Source organism: Falco cherrug, chromosome 13 (genome assembly GCF_023634085.1).
Source record: "Falco cherrug isolate bFalChe1 chromosome 13, bFalChe1.pri, whole genome shotgun sequence".
NCBI classification, from domain to species: domain Eukaryota; kingdom Metazoa; phylum Chordata; class Aves; order Falconiformes; family Falconidae; genus Falco; species Falco cherrug.
In genome coordinates, this window is record NC_073709.1 from 17,974,166 (window position 1) to 17,991,764 (window position 17,599).

Below are 17,599 nucleotides of genomic sequence, written 5' to 3' on the forward strand. Positions count from 1 at the left end.
TGTCTTGCAAAACTTCCTTCTGAACGACTATTCGTGCTCTACATGTTTTGGACTGTGTATGGAGAGCTCTGCTAATAGTCATGGGAAGCACTGCATACATTAGTAAAGCCCACATTAAGATAATTAGTGCTAAAAAAAATAATCAACAAGCTTTTTTTTTTCCTTTATAGTACTGATTTAGTGTGGGTGAAAAATGCCAGATTTTCAATCTTGAAGATTCATGTTCCACCACAGAGCAGGAGATGAAGCCAACTTTTCCCAGTGTTCTGCCAATAAACTCTTATGTTTAACCATCTCAAGGGCTAGAAGGAAGAGTCTATCAACCCTTAGCTCTCTGATAAACCCTTGAACATGGAGAATGAGCACGCTACCAGGGACAGGGAATGCAAATTCTTACTACTCTTTGCGGCTGTACCTACTCAAGCATTTTCTCGTCAAAAATTTTCACAATTGCTGTGGACAACAGAAATGACCAGGAGGCAGTACTGAAGCCGCACTGCTGCAGGGAGGACTCTGGGCAGTGGTAACAGCCATGGGAAAATTTCTACAGGGAAAGAGGCCTTCGAAGCTCATTTTGTATCTTATATGCCTATCTTCTAAATGGTAAACTCTGTTTTAATAACAGACTGTTTTCATAAGGGCTCTGTAACCTTTTGCAAATCCTATGATGGGTTATACACATCATTTAACTCTTTGTCTGGCAGTAACTTTACTCTGCAGATTCAAACCATGTCAGTACGGATACAGGCACATAACCAGATGTGACTGGATTATGGCAGCTTAAAAAATTACGGCCTAGCCCCCCACGATGCTTCAATTAGGACAGTTTAAGGTAGCAACTTTTGTTCAGTATCAAATGGTATGCTAAGAGCATGCACATGAACAGCTTTGAATACTCTGTAGATAGGTGGCTACTTGCTAAGTCACCTTACAGCTTGAACTTATTCCTCTGGGGCAGAATCCACTGCAGACCGGCCTCTGAAGAGAATAACATGTCCTACTAGAACATTTAGTATTTATTGGAGCAATATAGCTATCCAGGTTAGTTGAGGATGACACTATTTTGCTGAGTGTTTGCAAGGGTTGCTTTAAACCCACTTGCTTTCAGGCAAAGTGATAATCAGTCTGAGCACTGTAAGACTTTTACAGTGGAAGGCCAACACATCTTTTTTCATTCAGTCTGCAAGAACAAACCAAGCACAGCTGTTTTACTGAAAACAACCCACTGGTATTTAAGTAGATTAACAAAATTAACTGTGAAAATCCTCTGCTATGTGAAAGTCAGTAACCTGTTGGCCACAAGGAGGCAGGGCAAGGATTCAGTAAACTCAAACCCCAGGCTTTTATAATAAATAAATAAATAAATAAACAAACAAAAGAGGAGCATTAAATTAGTTCAGTCATGAAACTCTGAACTGCTAGGCAAGATAAAAAACACTTTTCAGCCACAGTGTGTGGTTTCAGTATTGCTGTTTTATTCCAAGAGCAGCAAATATCTTAGATACCAAACAATAGCTGATCTGGCAGCAATTTTCTGGTTCTTTTGAAGAAGCAAATCACACATGCTTCTTCCTCACCACTTCTTTGTGATGTAGAGAAAAACTCTAACACTAAGCTTTGATAGCAACAGTGGATTTACCAACTCAGAGCAAGAAACCATAAAGCCAGGTTCACAAGGTGTTTGTTGCTCCCAAGCCGATGAATCCTGCTTCTGGGCAGCTTTGGGAGCTCTGCCTTTCACTCCCTTGGCACATCTAATTCTGGGCTAAAAGCAGGCAGCGGCAGTTTGGTGTCTGTATTTCCCTACCAAGAACCTTATGCACAGTACAGTACAGTGATGTTTCCCTTAACCAGAACTATAGGACATTCCAAAGTCAGCACTAACTCCAGGTCAAACTTCTAAACGGCAAAGGGGTAAAAAGAGGAAAATAGAGCTAAAGTATCTCTGTTTCAGAGTTAAACTGAAAAAGATTAAATTTAACAGTGAAACAGAGCCTTTCACAGTATCAACACATCACAGTCCAAATCCACGAATGATGTTCTGTGTTGCACGAAGTGACTTTACTCCTAGCTCTGCCACTGCATGCTACTGAGCTAGGTAATTTCAGTCCTCTATGCCTGTGTTTCCTCATCCTTGAAGCAGTTGCTTTCCTTCTTTATGAAGCAGTGTGAAGTCCACGGATAAAAAACATGCTACAAGAACTAGTTATTATTAATGCAATTCAGATATGGAATGCACCAGATGGTAAAATCTCCAAGATTTTAATGAACTATTGTAACAGAACATATGTAATATGACGTTATTATAACAGGCATTTAAATGTATAGTTAGTACATACAATGTGACCTGCTCTGCTCTCAGTAACTCCACTGGAATTATTTTGGATGTATGTCAGATAATACTAGGAACACAAAATAGCCCCATATGTGCAATGTGGTAAGGTTTTCATAGCAATGCTATCTTAACTATTGCCTGTCCTGTTTTTATTTTTTGACGGGGGTATTGTATTTAGTGGACTGTTCAAGTATGCTTTCTGCATTTCATTCTGAGCAGGAAGTAAAAAAAGTACCCTTGTGTCAGAGACTTAAAGTGCCTCTGACCAAGTATCTCTTACCTATCATCATTAAATAGTTGTCATGAAGCTGTAAGAACCTTTTGGGTTATTTCCACTGTATTCTGTAAAAATTATGTCTTTAATCACCTTATGCTAGATTTGGTAAGCAATTCATGCTTGTGTCAGAAGAGCCAAATGTTCAGCTTCAGGCTGTGAGGGCAGTAGTATCTCCTGTCTCCCACAGCATTTGAGTTCTGGACAAGATGAATTCTATGAATGGGCAAAGGTGAAAAAACCGGACTGCAGCTTAAGCCACCGGCATCACACATTACAGTGAGAGACAGGTACTGACTTCAGTAAATGAGGAACCCAAAGATACTATCAGTATGTATAATAATTGTAGCTCATCTACAATACAGACTATAAAACTCAAGTGACCTGACATTTAATATATGAGAGGCTGGAAGCAAGATATCAATTTCACATCATAAATTAGTCTTTGTGCTAGTGCCCAAAGATTTGGCTGATTACTCATTGCTTTCCCTTAGTGCTTAAGCAGTCTTTTCCAAAGCAAGACAGTTAAACCACAAAAACGTACCGTAGTGTCCACAGCCCTGACCTTCCCAGCAGGAACGTGCTTTGGAATGGGTTCTTCTACTGATATCATCATGCAGCCTTCTGCTCCAAGAGTAACAATTACGAGCTTACACCCTCTTTCTAACAGCATGCGTCCCACCTTTTCAGCATCTTCAAGGTTGCCAACTGGGATGCCCGTTAAAATTTCTGCCTGGAAAATAACCCACGCAAATGAAAATCATAATCTGACAGCATTCATTTTTGGACAGCAGTTACATTTGAAAACAGCATTTAATATCTTTCTAAAACGTGTATTATAGGACGATCATGAAACCACCTCCTACGCTGATATTCAGCTATGTCTTGCTCCTCATTTGAAAGCAGCGTGTACTTCAGTCACAGCAGACTAACAGAGAGCAGCCTAGGCAAGAGACACAGGAGGCATGGGTTCTGTTCCAGATTCTACAGCTTACCTGGCATGCAACCCTACTAAAATCACATTTCTCCCACATGCCTCAGTTTCCTCATCTGTGAAATGGACACAATGACACAGCCCTGGCAAAAACAGTTTGTGGTCTAATGTGAAAAATGCTACATGGTAACTCGGTCACTACTGCTGGGGGATATTTATCGCTAAGCGAGAAACTTTTTAAATTCTTTTTTAAATTCTCAGTGTTCAGCTGGAGGGAAATCACAAGGGAAAAGCTCTTGAAGGAAAAAGGTATTTGCTCAACTCTGACCACTCTGTTTACTTTAATATATATTTTTAGATAAGAATACCTAAAAGTTAGCTGAAGCCTTCTTTGGGCAAAGGCCCATTACAAGATTATTATGTATTTCTGTTATGGCCATGTCCATAGGCCTCTGTCAAGACTGAAGCTCTTCTGTGTTGGCTCTGTAAAAACCCAGATAAACTCCTCTTCTAACAGATGGTGACCTTAAGTCAACTTCTCCCAGTTGGCTCTTAAAATTAATCTCTTCTAGTTCCACCCAACTAAGAGCAAAATTTCCCAAAAATCTGCAATGAAAACTCCAGAATCAAGCATCCTTTTCACCACTTCATACATTTTCTTGATGGCATAGCCCTGTCAAATGTCATGTGCTCTTTTTTTTTTTTTTTTCTTTTGGCAGGGAAGAGAACAAGAATGAAATAGGAAGAAAGGGAGAAGAAAATACAGCGTGTTTTATCTGAAAGTCTAGCAAGCAGTACTCCTGTATAACACAGTGTGCCTTCAATTGTAAGTAAACAGACGTACTATATTTTGCTGTCTTTACTAAATCTTGTCCTGCTTGCCTGAGAAAAGCGAAGTCCTACTTTGTATCTTGCACTACAGGGTTGCTGCTGGATCCTGAAAAACGCAGTCCGAAGTGTTTTCAGATAACCGCCTAGCAACTGGGCATAGCTTCCACACTCTCAGGGCTTATTTTCAGTGGAAAACTTACTCTGGAACTTATTCGCCAGCTACATTTCCTGACCTCTGCTGCACGGGCAGCTTGGCTTCTTGGGAAACAGCTGCTGAAATATTTCAAACTACCTTCCTCTGCATTACTGAAACTTGAATTCAGTGCACATACTTCTTGATATAACAGACTGTAAACTATAGTGATTAAACAACTGCCATGCCTGTAGTGAAGAGAGGGAAGGCAGACAGCTGGGGACAGGAACTACTACAGCCATCCCAAAGTAAACCGCCCCCAGCTGTGAGTCAGCGCCCGCTGCTCGCCACTGTCATTTCCTGCGTTTCAGCCTGACCCAGGGGAGAGCAGCCACCCTTAGGCTCTGGATGGCCAGATGATGCCAACACACTCCCTAGAGTTTATAGTATCATTAGCAGAGTGCTTGCTGGTTTCAATTTTCCAACTTACAGGACCAAGTCCTGCTGTCCCCACTTAGAAAAATGCACAAATGATTTCAAGCTTTGTAGATTTGGTTGCTACAAGGCAGATCTGGTGTGGCAGGCCTCGGGGGGGGGGGGGGGTGGTAAACTTGTGCACTGCAGGGGCAAGGTCTGGTTGCCACATACATGCAATTTAGAACTACATTTTTTTAAACAACCTGACCCCAGACAAGAATATGGTAAGCTTTAACTTATAAGAAAGCAACTAAATCTATCCAGTTTTCTCTTTGGCATGTCACCATGCTGCTCAAACTTCTCTTGCAGAGCAACCTATTTAAGCAAACTGAACCTATTTCAGCTTTTGAAAAGTTATAAAAGTATTTTCAAATAAGAAAATTTGTTTCAAAAAGTATCTCACAAAACCTTATAAATGTATTTTATTGCAAGGTTTGCAAGAACTCAGTGCACCAATAACGGCTTTGGAGTAACCAAGGATAGATAATAAACAGTATTAAAATATACATATACTCTGTTCTAATATTCAAGTGCTTAAAGAGTCTGTGTCTCTTCATAAATGTTAAGATATCTGGAGCAGGAATTATGCATTCCTGTATTCAGAAGACCTAGCACATGTTGTTACAGGAATAAAATGGATTTACACAAATGCTTGAATGAAACTGGCTAACTAAATTTCCAATGTACATTATGAGGGGCAATAATTCCAAACATTCTACCTATTGCAAAGTCTACAGAACAAAAGTGGATTTGGTTTTGGAAGAGATACAGTAAATCTGATTTGGCTTTATTTACCTGGTATTTACACTTCTGCAAACTCATGAGCAAGGTAAATGAAGTATTTAGATATAATATTCTTCCTAATGAAACACACATACTCTATGCTTAGCATTAGCATCGTACCTCTCTCTGTGCTTGCTGTGTCCCAAGTCAACAGGATTTTTTGCTTGGGTAGTGAAAGAATTGTTCTGGGACTGATATGTGAAAGGTTTTGCAGTATCTCTCTTTTCATCTTTATACTGCTTATACCAATAAACAAAATTACACTGAACAGACAGAGTCTGTATAAAAGTAGATCTTCAACTGCTTCAAACCACTATCATCTAACTCATCTACAGCAGGATGGTGAAACTAAAAAACACTGGAACAAGCTGGAAGAACCATAAAAGCAGCAGAAGCCAGACAGATTCTGTGCCAATAATTAGAGATTGCAGTAAATGTCAACTGATGTTAAATACTGTGGTGAGTTTTTAAGTTCCTCGCTTCAGTAGAATCTTATTTAAAAAACAAACTGTAGTACAATTGAAGGAAATAACTAATGGTTATGTAAAGAAAAAATTAAATAACAATACTAAAACCCCAATGTGGACATTTGCCACAGTACTGTACAAAAGGGCAGCAAATTAAGAATTTTATTTTTCTGCAGCTAGTCTCATAAAACACCTCAGTTAAATGGACCTATAAAGCAGGAGAACATTCCACAAAACTGCTGTCAGAATAAACCTATGGCGGATATTATATACTTAACCTACACAGAATTCTTTTAATTTTGTTTACAAAAGTGGAAGAGAAATTTAGCTGAAGCTTTTAATTTATCTGATGTGATTTTGGCCATAACCCTCACTAATCTTAGTTAACTCTCCATGTCCCTTTAGACTGTGGAGTCCAGCCACAGTAAGCTGACACAAACAACCACTGCTACAGAAAAAAATCGGTCCTGTTTTTTTCCCTTCCGCTCCTGTCCACATGGCCCATTCTCCTGCGCCGGCACAACAATTTGTGTGGCCAGGAAACAAACTGAATTGCAAAGCAGATCTGTGTTAAAATTAACACCACCCCCAGTTCTACACCAGCCCCAAAAGCCAACCCAAAACAATTAACTTCTTTCAGCAACAGTACTAATTTACATTGTGTAAAAGTGAGAGCGCAAGTCTGATATGAACCTTTGCCAAGCGTTCCGAGCTGTGGTGTACCTGGGGCAGCCTATGGCTTACACGGCCACTTTCAGGGAGATACTCTGGATCCTCTGCGTGGAATTTGCAAGAGAAAATCTGCAGCATGGTATCTAGTATGGGGATCTCTGGCACAGTTAAGACCCTGACACACTACAGCATAGTACAGTGAAAGGCCACCGAGACAGTCTGCGGGCCGGGGACCAGGATATAAAGAAAAGGCTGGCAGAAGCGGGCTTGCTCAGCCTGAAGAGCACAAGGCCGAGGGCAGATCTAATGGCTGTCTACAGCAATACTATGAGCGGGCACAGAGAAGATGGAGTCAGGGTCTTCTTGAAGGTGCAAAGTGTAGGACTAGAGACAACAGGCACAAGCTGGAACATTCTGGAAATTCCGGTATTAGGAGAAGCTTTTTCACCACGAGGGTGATGAAGCAGTGGAACAGGTGTCCAGAGGTCACACAGTCAGTCCATCCTCGGAGATTCAAAACTTGACTGGACAAAGCCCTGAGCAATCTGGCCTAAACTGGCCATGCTTCACCAGCAGGTTGGACTAGAGACCTCCAGAGGTCTGTTCCCAGCTTCTATGATCCTGTGATCTTCAGCAAATATAAACTGGTGAAATAACAAGAAGAGTTACTTCTTTGGGGAGCAGTCCATCATTTGGACTACTTTTTGCACACCTAGCACCATAACAACTTTGCAGATGTTGCCAGGTACTACAGGAACAGAAATAATAATAGGGAAACTGTGCTACTTTTAAGGTTAACCCATCTAAAACTACATATGATAATTTACAATATTTTTCATTTTAAATATTTAAACAGAGTAAGCCAGTTGACTACAAATTTGGCTTGTACCTTAGGAGATTTCTTTGAGAATGACAGAACAAGATCTCATCCTCATTAATTCTAACACATGTGAACAGTCCTAAAGAAGTAGTGAGACAGATATGGTGTATAAGCAATTGCAAGAACAGGCCACAAGCCAAGTTAGTTCCAGTTGTTTCAAATTATAACATTTTTACATACATACAGGCATAAATACTTACCGTGCTAGAATAATTAAAAACTGATTGAAATGAATTGGCTTGAAGCTATTCACTCCCCTTCCAAAAGTTAACATCTTTCATTTTAGACTAAATATGGGAAATTTCACAGTTTCCAGCAACTGATAAAATGGGGTTCAGAACAAAGTTGGAATTGAAATATATTGTCAGTTGCTGGCAACTTCTACATAATGGTGCCATTGTAGCTTTCCATTACTCTAAAACAGAAAAGGCAAATTCAAGAGATGTTCTGAAATATTTGACTACTAGAGATATCAACTATTTTTTCTTAAGAAAGACTACCGCTAGTATTAATCTCTCGATATTAATAAGCACTGCCTTAACTGTCCTAATCCAAAACTCCGGATACAGTTTTATAAACTTGGTATTATCTGAATCTTGTAGAAGTCAATACTATCTCTTGATTTTGGACATATTAACAGGAATTTCCATTATTAATATTTCTTCCAAAAATTACCTAGCCTCTAGCAATAGACAGTAACACTTAAAAGGAAAGAATAGGATAGTATCTATTTTGGCATATTATTTTTATATGTCTTGCAGCTTTATTTAACATAATTAACAATAACTTATATTTAGTTGTACTGCTTTCTACCATTGAAGCCCCGAAGTATTCTGTCAGCAGGTAATTAAATCTTTGTTAGGCCTTTCTTATTTAAAAGTCTGATACCCATTTTACATTATAGAGAAAGCAGTTCCCGATTTTGCATTAAAAACAGCTTGACAAACTAAATCATTTGCTGTAACCATTTAGGAGTTTTCCTTCTCCTGAAGGGCTCCTCAGCATTCTTTGAACGGAGAAGCAGCTGTTCTTCAAAACATTTAGGATCAAATTGAAATTGCTGATGTGCAATATATTTTGGTTCCTAACCTGCAGGGCTATGTAATTGCATGCACACACTAAATAAGAAAAACAACACATGAACTGTATTGACATTGTGGTTGTGCCTAGAGCCATACTGTAGCAAGAAATCACATAAATACATGGGGAAAAAAATGGTAAGTATTCCAAAGCTCATCTTGTATAAGGTTGTCTCTTTTTCAACATTTATAGACAACTGAAAAGAACAACGATTGGTTTTCACTAAGATGACATTGGATACATTTATTTTTCGTTAGAAGAATTAAGGGAATGGAGAACTAGCACATTCCTGCAGAAACCTCAGGGATTAGGCTGTGCTACATCTGGGAATTAACAAACTAGTCTCAACAAGTTTGATCTTTCTGGGAAAAGATAAAACTGAACTACAGGCTAAGCAAAGAAAGAACTGATAACCTTGCAAGATTTGTTCTGAGTTTTTTTGTTCATGAACCACATAAAAAGAAAGTAATGCCAGACATTAAAAAAAATATTATTGCAACAAGCAAATGTGAAAAGAACAGCTTGTGAAGAGCCTTCTAGACAAACTACTGGTAGATAATTCACTGATAGTATAATTTTGTTTGCTTCTCTCTAGCACATAAATCCATAAGAACAAGCTGTGCTGTTATACCAGATACTGCATGTGATTTCATTAAATCCTAAAGCATGTAATGAAGAATGGATATAAAGTGTGATGTTCTATTTGATACTTGCATGTTTGGGACCCGACATCTCATGGCTGTCTGAAACTATAGCTGACATTTTAAAACTTTTATTCTGTGACAAAGACACTGCAGATCAAAACTCCTGACTGTCATGGCAGTAAATAACAGAAACTTCTGACTCAGTAATAATTCAACTAACCACAGGAACTACCCTCTTTTCCTCATCTTTTAACAATACAAACACTTCACATAGTGTATCTGATGTCTTAAGCTAAATGGCTGGTATTCTGTTCTACAGCTAACATAATCTTCTGTCACAAACTTATCATTCACATAATCCTCAAAAACCATAGGATTTTATCATTTAAAGGTATTTCTTGGTGAACAAGAATGATAAAGACATTTTGGTAAAACTGTGTGATAAATACTTGTAAATTTGAATCACTAAGAAAGCCAAACCAAGCAATAAAAAAAAATAAAACAAATAATCAGTGTAGATTTAATCTTGTCTTAGCATATACGTCTGTGTTAAGAAGAATGTTTTAGAAGAAGTTCAACTGGATAGCTCTACATAGTTCATCTTTAAACCCAAGACAATTTATTAACTATCTAAAAGACTTAGGAAAGATAAAGCAGAAATACTTTTTTTTTTTCTCCTTTCTAGTAGTACCTAAACATCCCAAATGAAAAATAAAAGATCCCAAAAGGGGTAAGTCTGGAATGTAAATAGGATTTTGGCTAGAAGGAAGTTATTTGAGACGTAGAAATACCAAGGAGTACAGGCAATGGAGATGGAACAGAACATCTCAGGAAGGCAGTTTTAAGCAGCACATTCAATAACTTTGGCCATAGAGAATAATAATAATAATGACCCATAAAATAAAAGTGGCCACAGTGGATCAGAGTAAAGGTCCATCTTATCCAATTGCTTTTTTCTGACTGACTGCTAGTAGATACTGCAGGAAATAAAATATTAAAAAAAAAGCATAAAATGATCTTTTCCCAGTATATATTCTGGATCATCAAGTCTTAGGTACTTCCTGATTTAAGAAGATGAAAGAAATGCAGATGTAGTTGGCTGAATGAACGAAGTTTAAAAAAATCAGAATTATCTTTAAGATTTGTAGAATTAACTTATTGCTTTTAAGTGCCATAAAGAGATGTGACTGGTAACCTTTATTTGGGTATGTAAACATTTATCTCTATACCAAACTTCTCAAGTGCATACATTACAGGGATCTGAAATTAAAGAAAGTCATTGAAAGAAAACAGAAAACAGATGGCATATGAATATATAACAATTACTAAAAAAACAACTTTCAAACTTGTGACATAAGAAAAACAAATGTTGCATTCTTCCTCTTTTTCTCAGCAAAAAGAAAGGAACAATGGCAACAGTAATCCCTTAAAGTCAATTCAATAATAAATCAGACACACAGGGAGGATGAAATCAAACTTAATTGATTATTACAGTCGTGCTAACGTAATTGATTTCATTGCAAAGTATGAAAAGGTTATTGTTAAAAGCAAAGGTACTTATGTGCTATTCTTGTCAGAATACACTTGTAAGAGTCCCACACTTGGATCTGTGCTCCCATGATGTGGCTGGCAGGGTTCTTCCATAGGTCTACCATTTCCATTAATTCAGAAGAGAGAAGCTTCCTCAACAGTAGAGAGCGTATTCGTGTGCCTGATTGCATGCAGTGATCCCAGCTATCTTCAAATGGTAATCACTTTTTAAAAGAAAATACCAGAAAAGAATGCAAACTGTACCCCCAGCTCTGTGGAAAGGTAGATGAGTGAGCAGGGATCTATTATAATTATACACCTTTATTTCTTGTTCTCCAAATAGAAGTAATTTTCTTTTCTCCATGTGGTGGTAATAATAATACATCCTGGCTCCAGCAAGCCAAGCTTCTCAAAGAATGTCCCTTTCAAGACTGTCCTCTAGCAATAAAGTATAACAAAGGGAAAACTTTAACATGTGTGTTGCAAAGAGCAATGAGAGAAAAGTCAGGAACAGACAAGTAATGAAAAACAAAGTTTTGTTTTTAACATATGGGGGATAAGTTTTTGCAGGGGGGGGGAAGTAACTAGTGACATTATGAAAAAAGCAAACAACAAATGACATTTACTAAATTGGTGGGAGAATATGGGTGTTCTCAGCCCAAAATTGTGCTGTTGCACTGTTCAGCCAGTCCAGGGGCACAGTCCCGGCACAAGTGCTTTCTGAAAGCGTGAAGAAAACACCATATAGGTTTTGTGCACATCCCCTGAACAAGAATAAATACTTTGCCTTAGCATTCTCTTCATCACAAATAATAGAGTTCTGATATCTGCTGGACAGTGTCTGAGCCACAAATGTTATCACCGCCAGCTACACTGGAAACTTTGCCTTCTGGAGGCCTGAGCAGCCGCGGCACCTCCCACCTGGCTATTTTGCTAATTCCTGAATGCTCTGGAGTATCTGAACTTGGCAGACTCATAGTGAAACATCCCAGAATAAAATTCAGATGTCCATTTGGATTACTTTGACCATCCCTTAAAAGCCAGAAGTCTTGTGAACTAAGAACTTCTGATACGGTTTGTGATGGCTTTTAACAGAAACTTCAAAAAAGGGCAATTGTGTCTTGAAGAACTTACTCTAACTGACATTGTCATCAGACAAAAAAAAGCAGGGACATGCTTTTCTCTTAGCTTTTGCCCCACCTCTTCATCCAAAGGTATCATTTTCATTGCAGAAACCATGTCTGTTGGAGATAACTTTAACTATGATCAAGGCACGGCTTCTATCCACTAGGTTACTTCTCCCACATTCCTGTTTATATAAAGAGAGGGTGAGGGAAAGGAGCACAACATGCATAATGCTAATAAATAGGAAATTTAAATGAAGGCCTTATGAGATACGCTTAATTTGTCTCTTGTGACAAAAATAATTTCCTTTGGGAGAAACAACGCACTTGAATTAGAAAGGAGAGGGAAAGGAGGGGAAAGGGGGGGGAAAAAAAAGGAAAACATACAGTTGAAAGGCCAAAGAAACAGATTCACTGAAAACAGATCTGACAGGAAGAGGCATATGAAGCTACTATTTGCCATCAAGTGCAGCATGTGTGCATCACCTCCTGGCAAGCGAATTTAAAACTGTCAGAACACTATGGCTAGCGCATTCCTGCTAATCATATCAAGGGACTGCAGAACAGGGACAAGGATCTATTTCAGTATTTACCACTGAGTGATAACATTTTGAAAGTATCCTTTTATGGATTTATTTTACTCATTTACTCGTAAGGATGGCTGGACACAACTTTCTCACTACAAACAATTAATTTAATTTTGAGTGCAATCTAAAGGTGTTTTAGAATACTCCTCTTTGCTCATTAGGTCAGGGATCAAACTTGTCACCTCCAAAAGTCCTGTGTAAGAGAAGCATGCCTCAGTTTCCCCATTCCCTATGCTGAATTTCTGAGAAGAGAAACCCTCTGAAATGTTACTGTTTAAGACTCCTTCTTTAACATGACATAAGACCATTACCTCAGTTTCATTGCAGCAGAAGATATCAGAATGAGTATAAAATTGCGGATCTAGGTCAGCAAGGGCTGGAGCTGGATTAAATAAAGTCTTTACTGAAACAAAAGAAGAAGAAAAATAAAGTCTAAATCTCTGGTGTTTTAGATTTATAAACCATCATCTGAAACACCATTGTGGTTAATTCACAGCTCCCAATTTTCTTATTAACACACAAGTGGCTCTCAGTTTCTGTGTCCTTGTTTTATAGAACTACTAGAGTTTTGTTTATTAAAGGTCCTTTCTAATTCATGTGCAGGCACCTGTCATGATGGGAACATGACAGAAGAGCAACAGAAAAAATAACCAAGAAATTATTAAATTATTTAAAACAAGGGAAAAAGCCTTAGAGAGTAATGCAATTTGTTTTCAGTGTTGTTATCTGCGTTCTGCACATGAAGAAACAGGGGTATGGAGTAATGAAGGGCAAGTCCAGACAAAGAGTTAAACGTGCTTCTGAATGTGTTACCTAACTTGTTCAAACTGCCACATTATAAAACTGTTGTGTAGACAAGGCACTGTATATTTTTAATATGCTATCTGGCAGAGCTAGACCTAAGCTTAACACGTGGTAGAATATGTTAGTTAACCTAACTTTAAACTGTAGCCTAAGGCCCCGTGTAACAGCAGAAAAGGTTTGTCATGAGGACAGTGACTTACTCACTGTTAGCACAGGAAGTCTGCAGACTTAGTTTCTCACTTTGCCAATTTTATGATTAATACTCCTGTGTCTTAACCACAAGGCCATCATTTTTATATAAAGGACACTCTCTTACTTTAGAAATATTCCTTGTAGTAAGTGATCAAATCTTCCAACTTGAATGCCTAAATTTTTGGCTTTAAATACTTACTTAGAATCTAAGCTACAGCACCTAATATTCAGACACCCTGAACACTTCTGAATGAATCCCAGCTAATTCCCTAAAAGAGGAAGATGCATAGAGACTTCTGAAATCTGGGTAGCGAGAACCTGAGAAGATGACCTTTTTGGTTAACACTCTGAAAGTTTTAGTCTTTGAGTGTAGAACTTTATCATGCCTCTCTACCTGCCTCATAAAAAAGAGTATTAAAGCAACAAAGACATTTACCCAGAAGTCTGAAAATGCCAGGATTAGGATTTCCAATGAAATCTTAATTTGACTCCCTCATATTATTACAATACAGTATGTTTTATAATCAACTCTTTAATTATACGATCGCATACCACTGAAAAACAGCATGTGATCACATAATTAAAGACTACAACATAATACATATGCAGAAAGGAGACAAATTAAAGTTTCACAGGCAACCTTAACTCTTGCATTTCCTATTTTCTGAACTGCAACCCTAATAAAGTTTATTTAAACACAAATCTTTAAGGTATACCTTCTTAGGTAAAACAAACAAACAGCACATATTGGAAAACAAACTCTGTCATGTGGTATCATACCAAAATACACGTGGGTCTGGAGCAGCACTGGAAGTGTTCCAACTTGGGTTTTAAGTAATACAGAGTCATTGTGAACAAGGTGTAATACATTACTATTAGTTTGCTCCCATATTTAGTATCTGCTGAGCGGGAGGGGGTGATCACATCATACCTCTTTACACCCCCTCTCAACGCTTTCTTTTTCCCACCTCCAGTACCCACAGCCTACTCCCCGACTCTACCTCCGTATTCCAGTCTCTCTATTCAACAAATCCTGTTCTCTTCTCCAGTTTTGTTCTCCTTTCAGTTTCTCTCTTCCTTCCTCCTCTACCACCCCCAAAAATCAAGCAAATCCCTCCTAAACTTCCCTTGTCTGAAACCTGCTCTCCATCCCCACCATTCCCATCCAGCTTTGCCTCTTTGTATTTGCATCCAGCAAGCTCCTGCTCTGCACTTCTGGGCCTACAAGAGATCTGTAACAGTATAAAAGAAGTTGCCTAAAACCAGATTCAGGAATTACACTGAAAGTCATGCTGCCCAAATGGACAACAGCCTGTGTGGACAGACTCCCAGGGAAGCTAGCTGTGAAGCTCTAATGATTTCCTCAAGTCCATGTGAAAGGCAGTTATTTTCCAAAGGCAGATAATACAGTAAACATCAGGTAGATGTCCATAATGTTGTAAAGGCTTATTTTTAAAAGAAAGCTCCCTTGCTACCAAGTCTTAAGCAGATTTTAAGGTAGCCAGTATTCATATTTAAAAGGGGGTAGGGTGGGGGATATTTTCCTTTGACTGATTTCTGCAGCCACTGCGCTTTGGCAGAAATTACAAAGAGTTTATCCACAGACAAACAGCTGATATGAAAAATTGCAGCCCAAGATTAAAAAGTTGAAGCACCTGAAAAATAGATCCTTTACTTGCAAGCGACATGGAATCTTAATAACTGAGGCAGCTCCCAGCCCATTCTTCACTACAATATTAACAGGTTGGACATTATCAGCCATCTTTTACAGGGTTTGTCATTACAGAAGCCCTAAAACTGCTTTACAGACTTTGATACACAATAACATTTTGCCCATCAGTGAAGTGGTCCCCCTCTTGGAAGCAGCAGCAGCTTTACCACACATGGCCACTAAAACCCCTAGAATTTCCCAGTCAGATTTCCACTACAATTTATACCCACTTCATGTAATTATTTACAAACCTCCCTCCCTTCTCTCCCTCCCTCCTTCCTTCTCTCCAAGACTGTCACAAGATCTTTAATAATCAGTGCCACAATGACAGAATGTCAGAATATAATAAGTCCCTTTCCAGCTTACAGATCCAGGTGGTGTTCACTGAACAGAAGCAAAGGGTTCTTGCCTGTATGTCCACATTCTTTTGCCGCCTTATCATTTATTTCTTTAAGAATGAAGAAAAACAAGCAAAAACCCCCTTGAAACAGAGGTTTGAGGCATCTGGATATGCATCTGTTTTAAACAAAAATAGTCTAGTGCACATCCTAACATGCACTACTGCATTATACATGAGGGTATTGCAGGCTAAAAGAAAGGAAATCGCATTACCAATTTACAGTTGGCTAAGGATAGATTTTTACAGTGCTACAAACTCAGCTGTTTACTTAGATTTGAATGCACATGACATTTGAACATGTGTAGCCTGCTGCTTTAAAGCAGAAGCAACCAAAGCTTTCCTGATACGGGAGCAGCCCAATGATAGCAGACTGACAGCACAGAACTACAGCTGGCCCACAGTTACCTACTATTTTTCCTTGATACATAGTGCTGTCTACAGTTGCTAAATGCTTGCATGTCTGTTCCACGCATCAGGTTTGGATTTTGTTTTTAATTGCCTTTAAAATATCCTGTCTTTTTCTTCTGTCACAGGCTGGCATCTTGTCATATGAGGGTGACAAAAGTGTGACACCTCTTAACAAAACTATGCATGGAGTTAGAAGCAGACAAAATAAGTCATGGATATTGACTCATGACTCAACTATAGTCCATTAACCACTAGGTTAAGAATGCTTTTATCTGTTTTTGCAAAACATAACAAAAAATACAGTAAACTCTGTTGCACATACACACATACACACATTTTAAGCGTTCCAGGTGCTACTGTTTTCTAAAGTTTTTAGTTTTTACTAGGTTTGCATGAACCCACTTTTGGCATTTGAAACAGAAGTAACAATAATTTTTCCCCGTGTGCAGTTCTCTTTCTAGAGTTTATTGCTATAACCACCACAATTTAAAAGCCACTCTTTCCCAGCCTCACGTCTAACACAACTGCTTAAATCAGCTCAAAATGCACGAACGTGATGGATTAAGTGCTGCTACATCTGACATCTTCACTAGTGTGTGAAGACTAGTGATCACAACAGTTGCACAGCAGATCTCGGTGCAGAAGGATGACTGAAGAATCAACAAACCCAGCGTGTTATGATCTACTGGAGCAAGCCTGGGCCCGGCCGCAAGGAACCAGTTAGTTCTGATCCCAGTTCCATCCCTGAACTGTTGCATGATTGGCCATACTACGAGCTATTCCCTCACAGTCTTATCTTCTGGATAGGTGGTGTGAACAACATATTTTTAATCTCATATAGATGCCTCACTTGCATAATTATTTAGTTAGTGTTCAAATACTGTGGTAACTGTGCTTGAGTAACTGAAAGCATTACAGGCGCTTAAACAACAAAAACCATCATGTCAGTAGTGAAACCCCATCCTGTTCAAGCAAAATGTCAGCTTTTATCTATGTATACGCTACACCGAAGGAACAATGGGCTACATTTAAAAGTACAGCACAGTAACAATTTACGAATAATTTCACAGACCATGACTGTCTATTCAATGGCAGCATGCCAAGTCACACTCAAAGAGTTTTAGTTAAGAAGACAAAGCATTTTCTTTTACTTTAAGGATGTTAACTTCTACATAGAAAACCACAGCCATACCTACTGCTATGCTGGGAGAATAAGGGCATAAGTCTGTTTTTGAGGTCATTTCATTCACTTTATTGTGTGTGGAACTTCACTGACTTGCATTCATTATGCTTGTTCTGCTCAAAAATAATACCAGAGTCAGGCCCATAGCTC

General features: G+C 38.6%; 1 protein-coding gene across 3 annotated transcripts in view; it reads right to left on the reverse strand.

Annotated features, from left to right (window-relative positions):
- Nucleotides 1–17,599, reverse strand: part of RBKS (ribokinase) — a 69,808-nt gene that overhangs the window by 17,786 nt on the left and 34,423 nt on the right. For all 3 annotated transcript variants that reach the window (XM_055726142.1, XM_055726143.1, XM_055726144.1), the window contains 2 exons: nucleotides 13,063–13,154; nucleotides 3,154–3,342 (listed from right to left, as the gene is read on the reverse strand). In XM_055726142.1, the coding sequence (XP_055582117.1) occupies nucleotides 3,154–3,342; nucleotides 13,063–13,154 (281 nt within the window). The remainder of the gene's footprint in view (nucleotides 1–3,153; nucleotides 3,343–13,062; nucleotides 13,155–17,599) is intronic.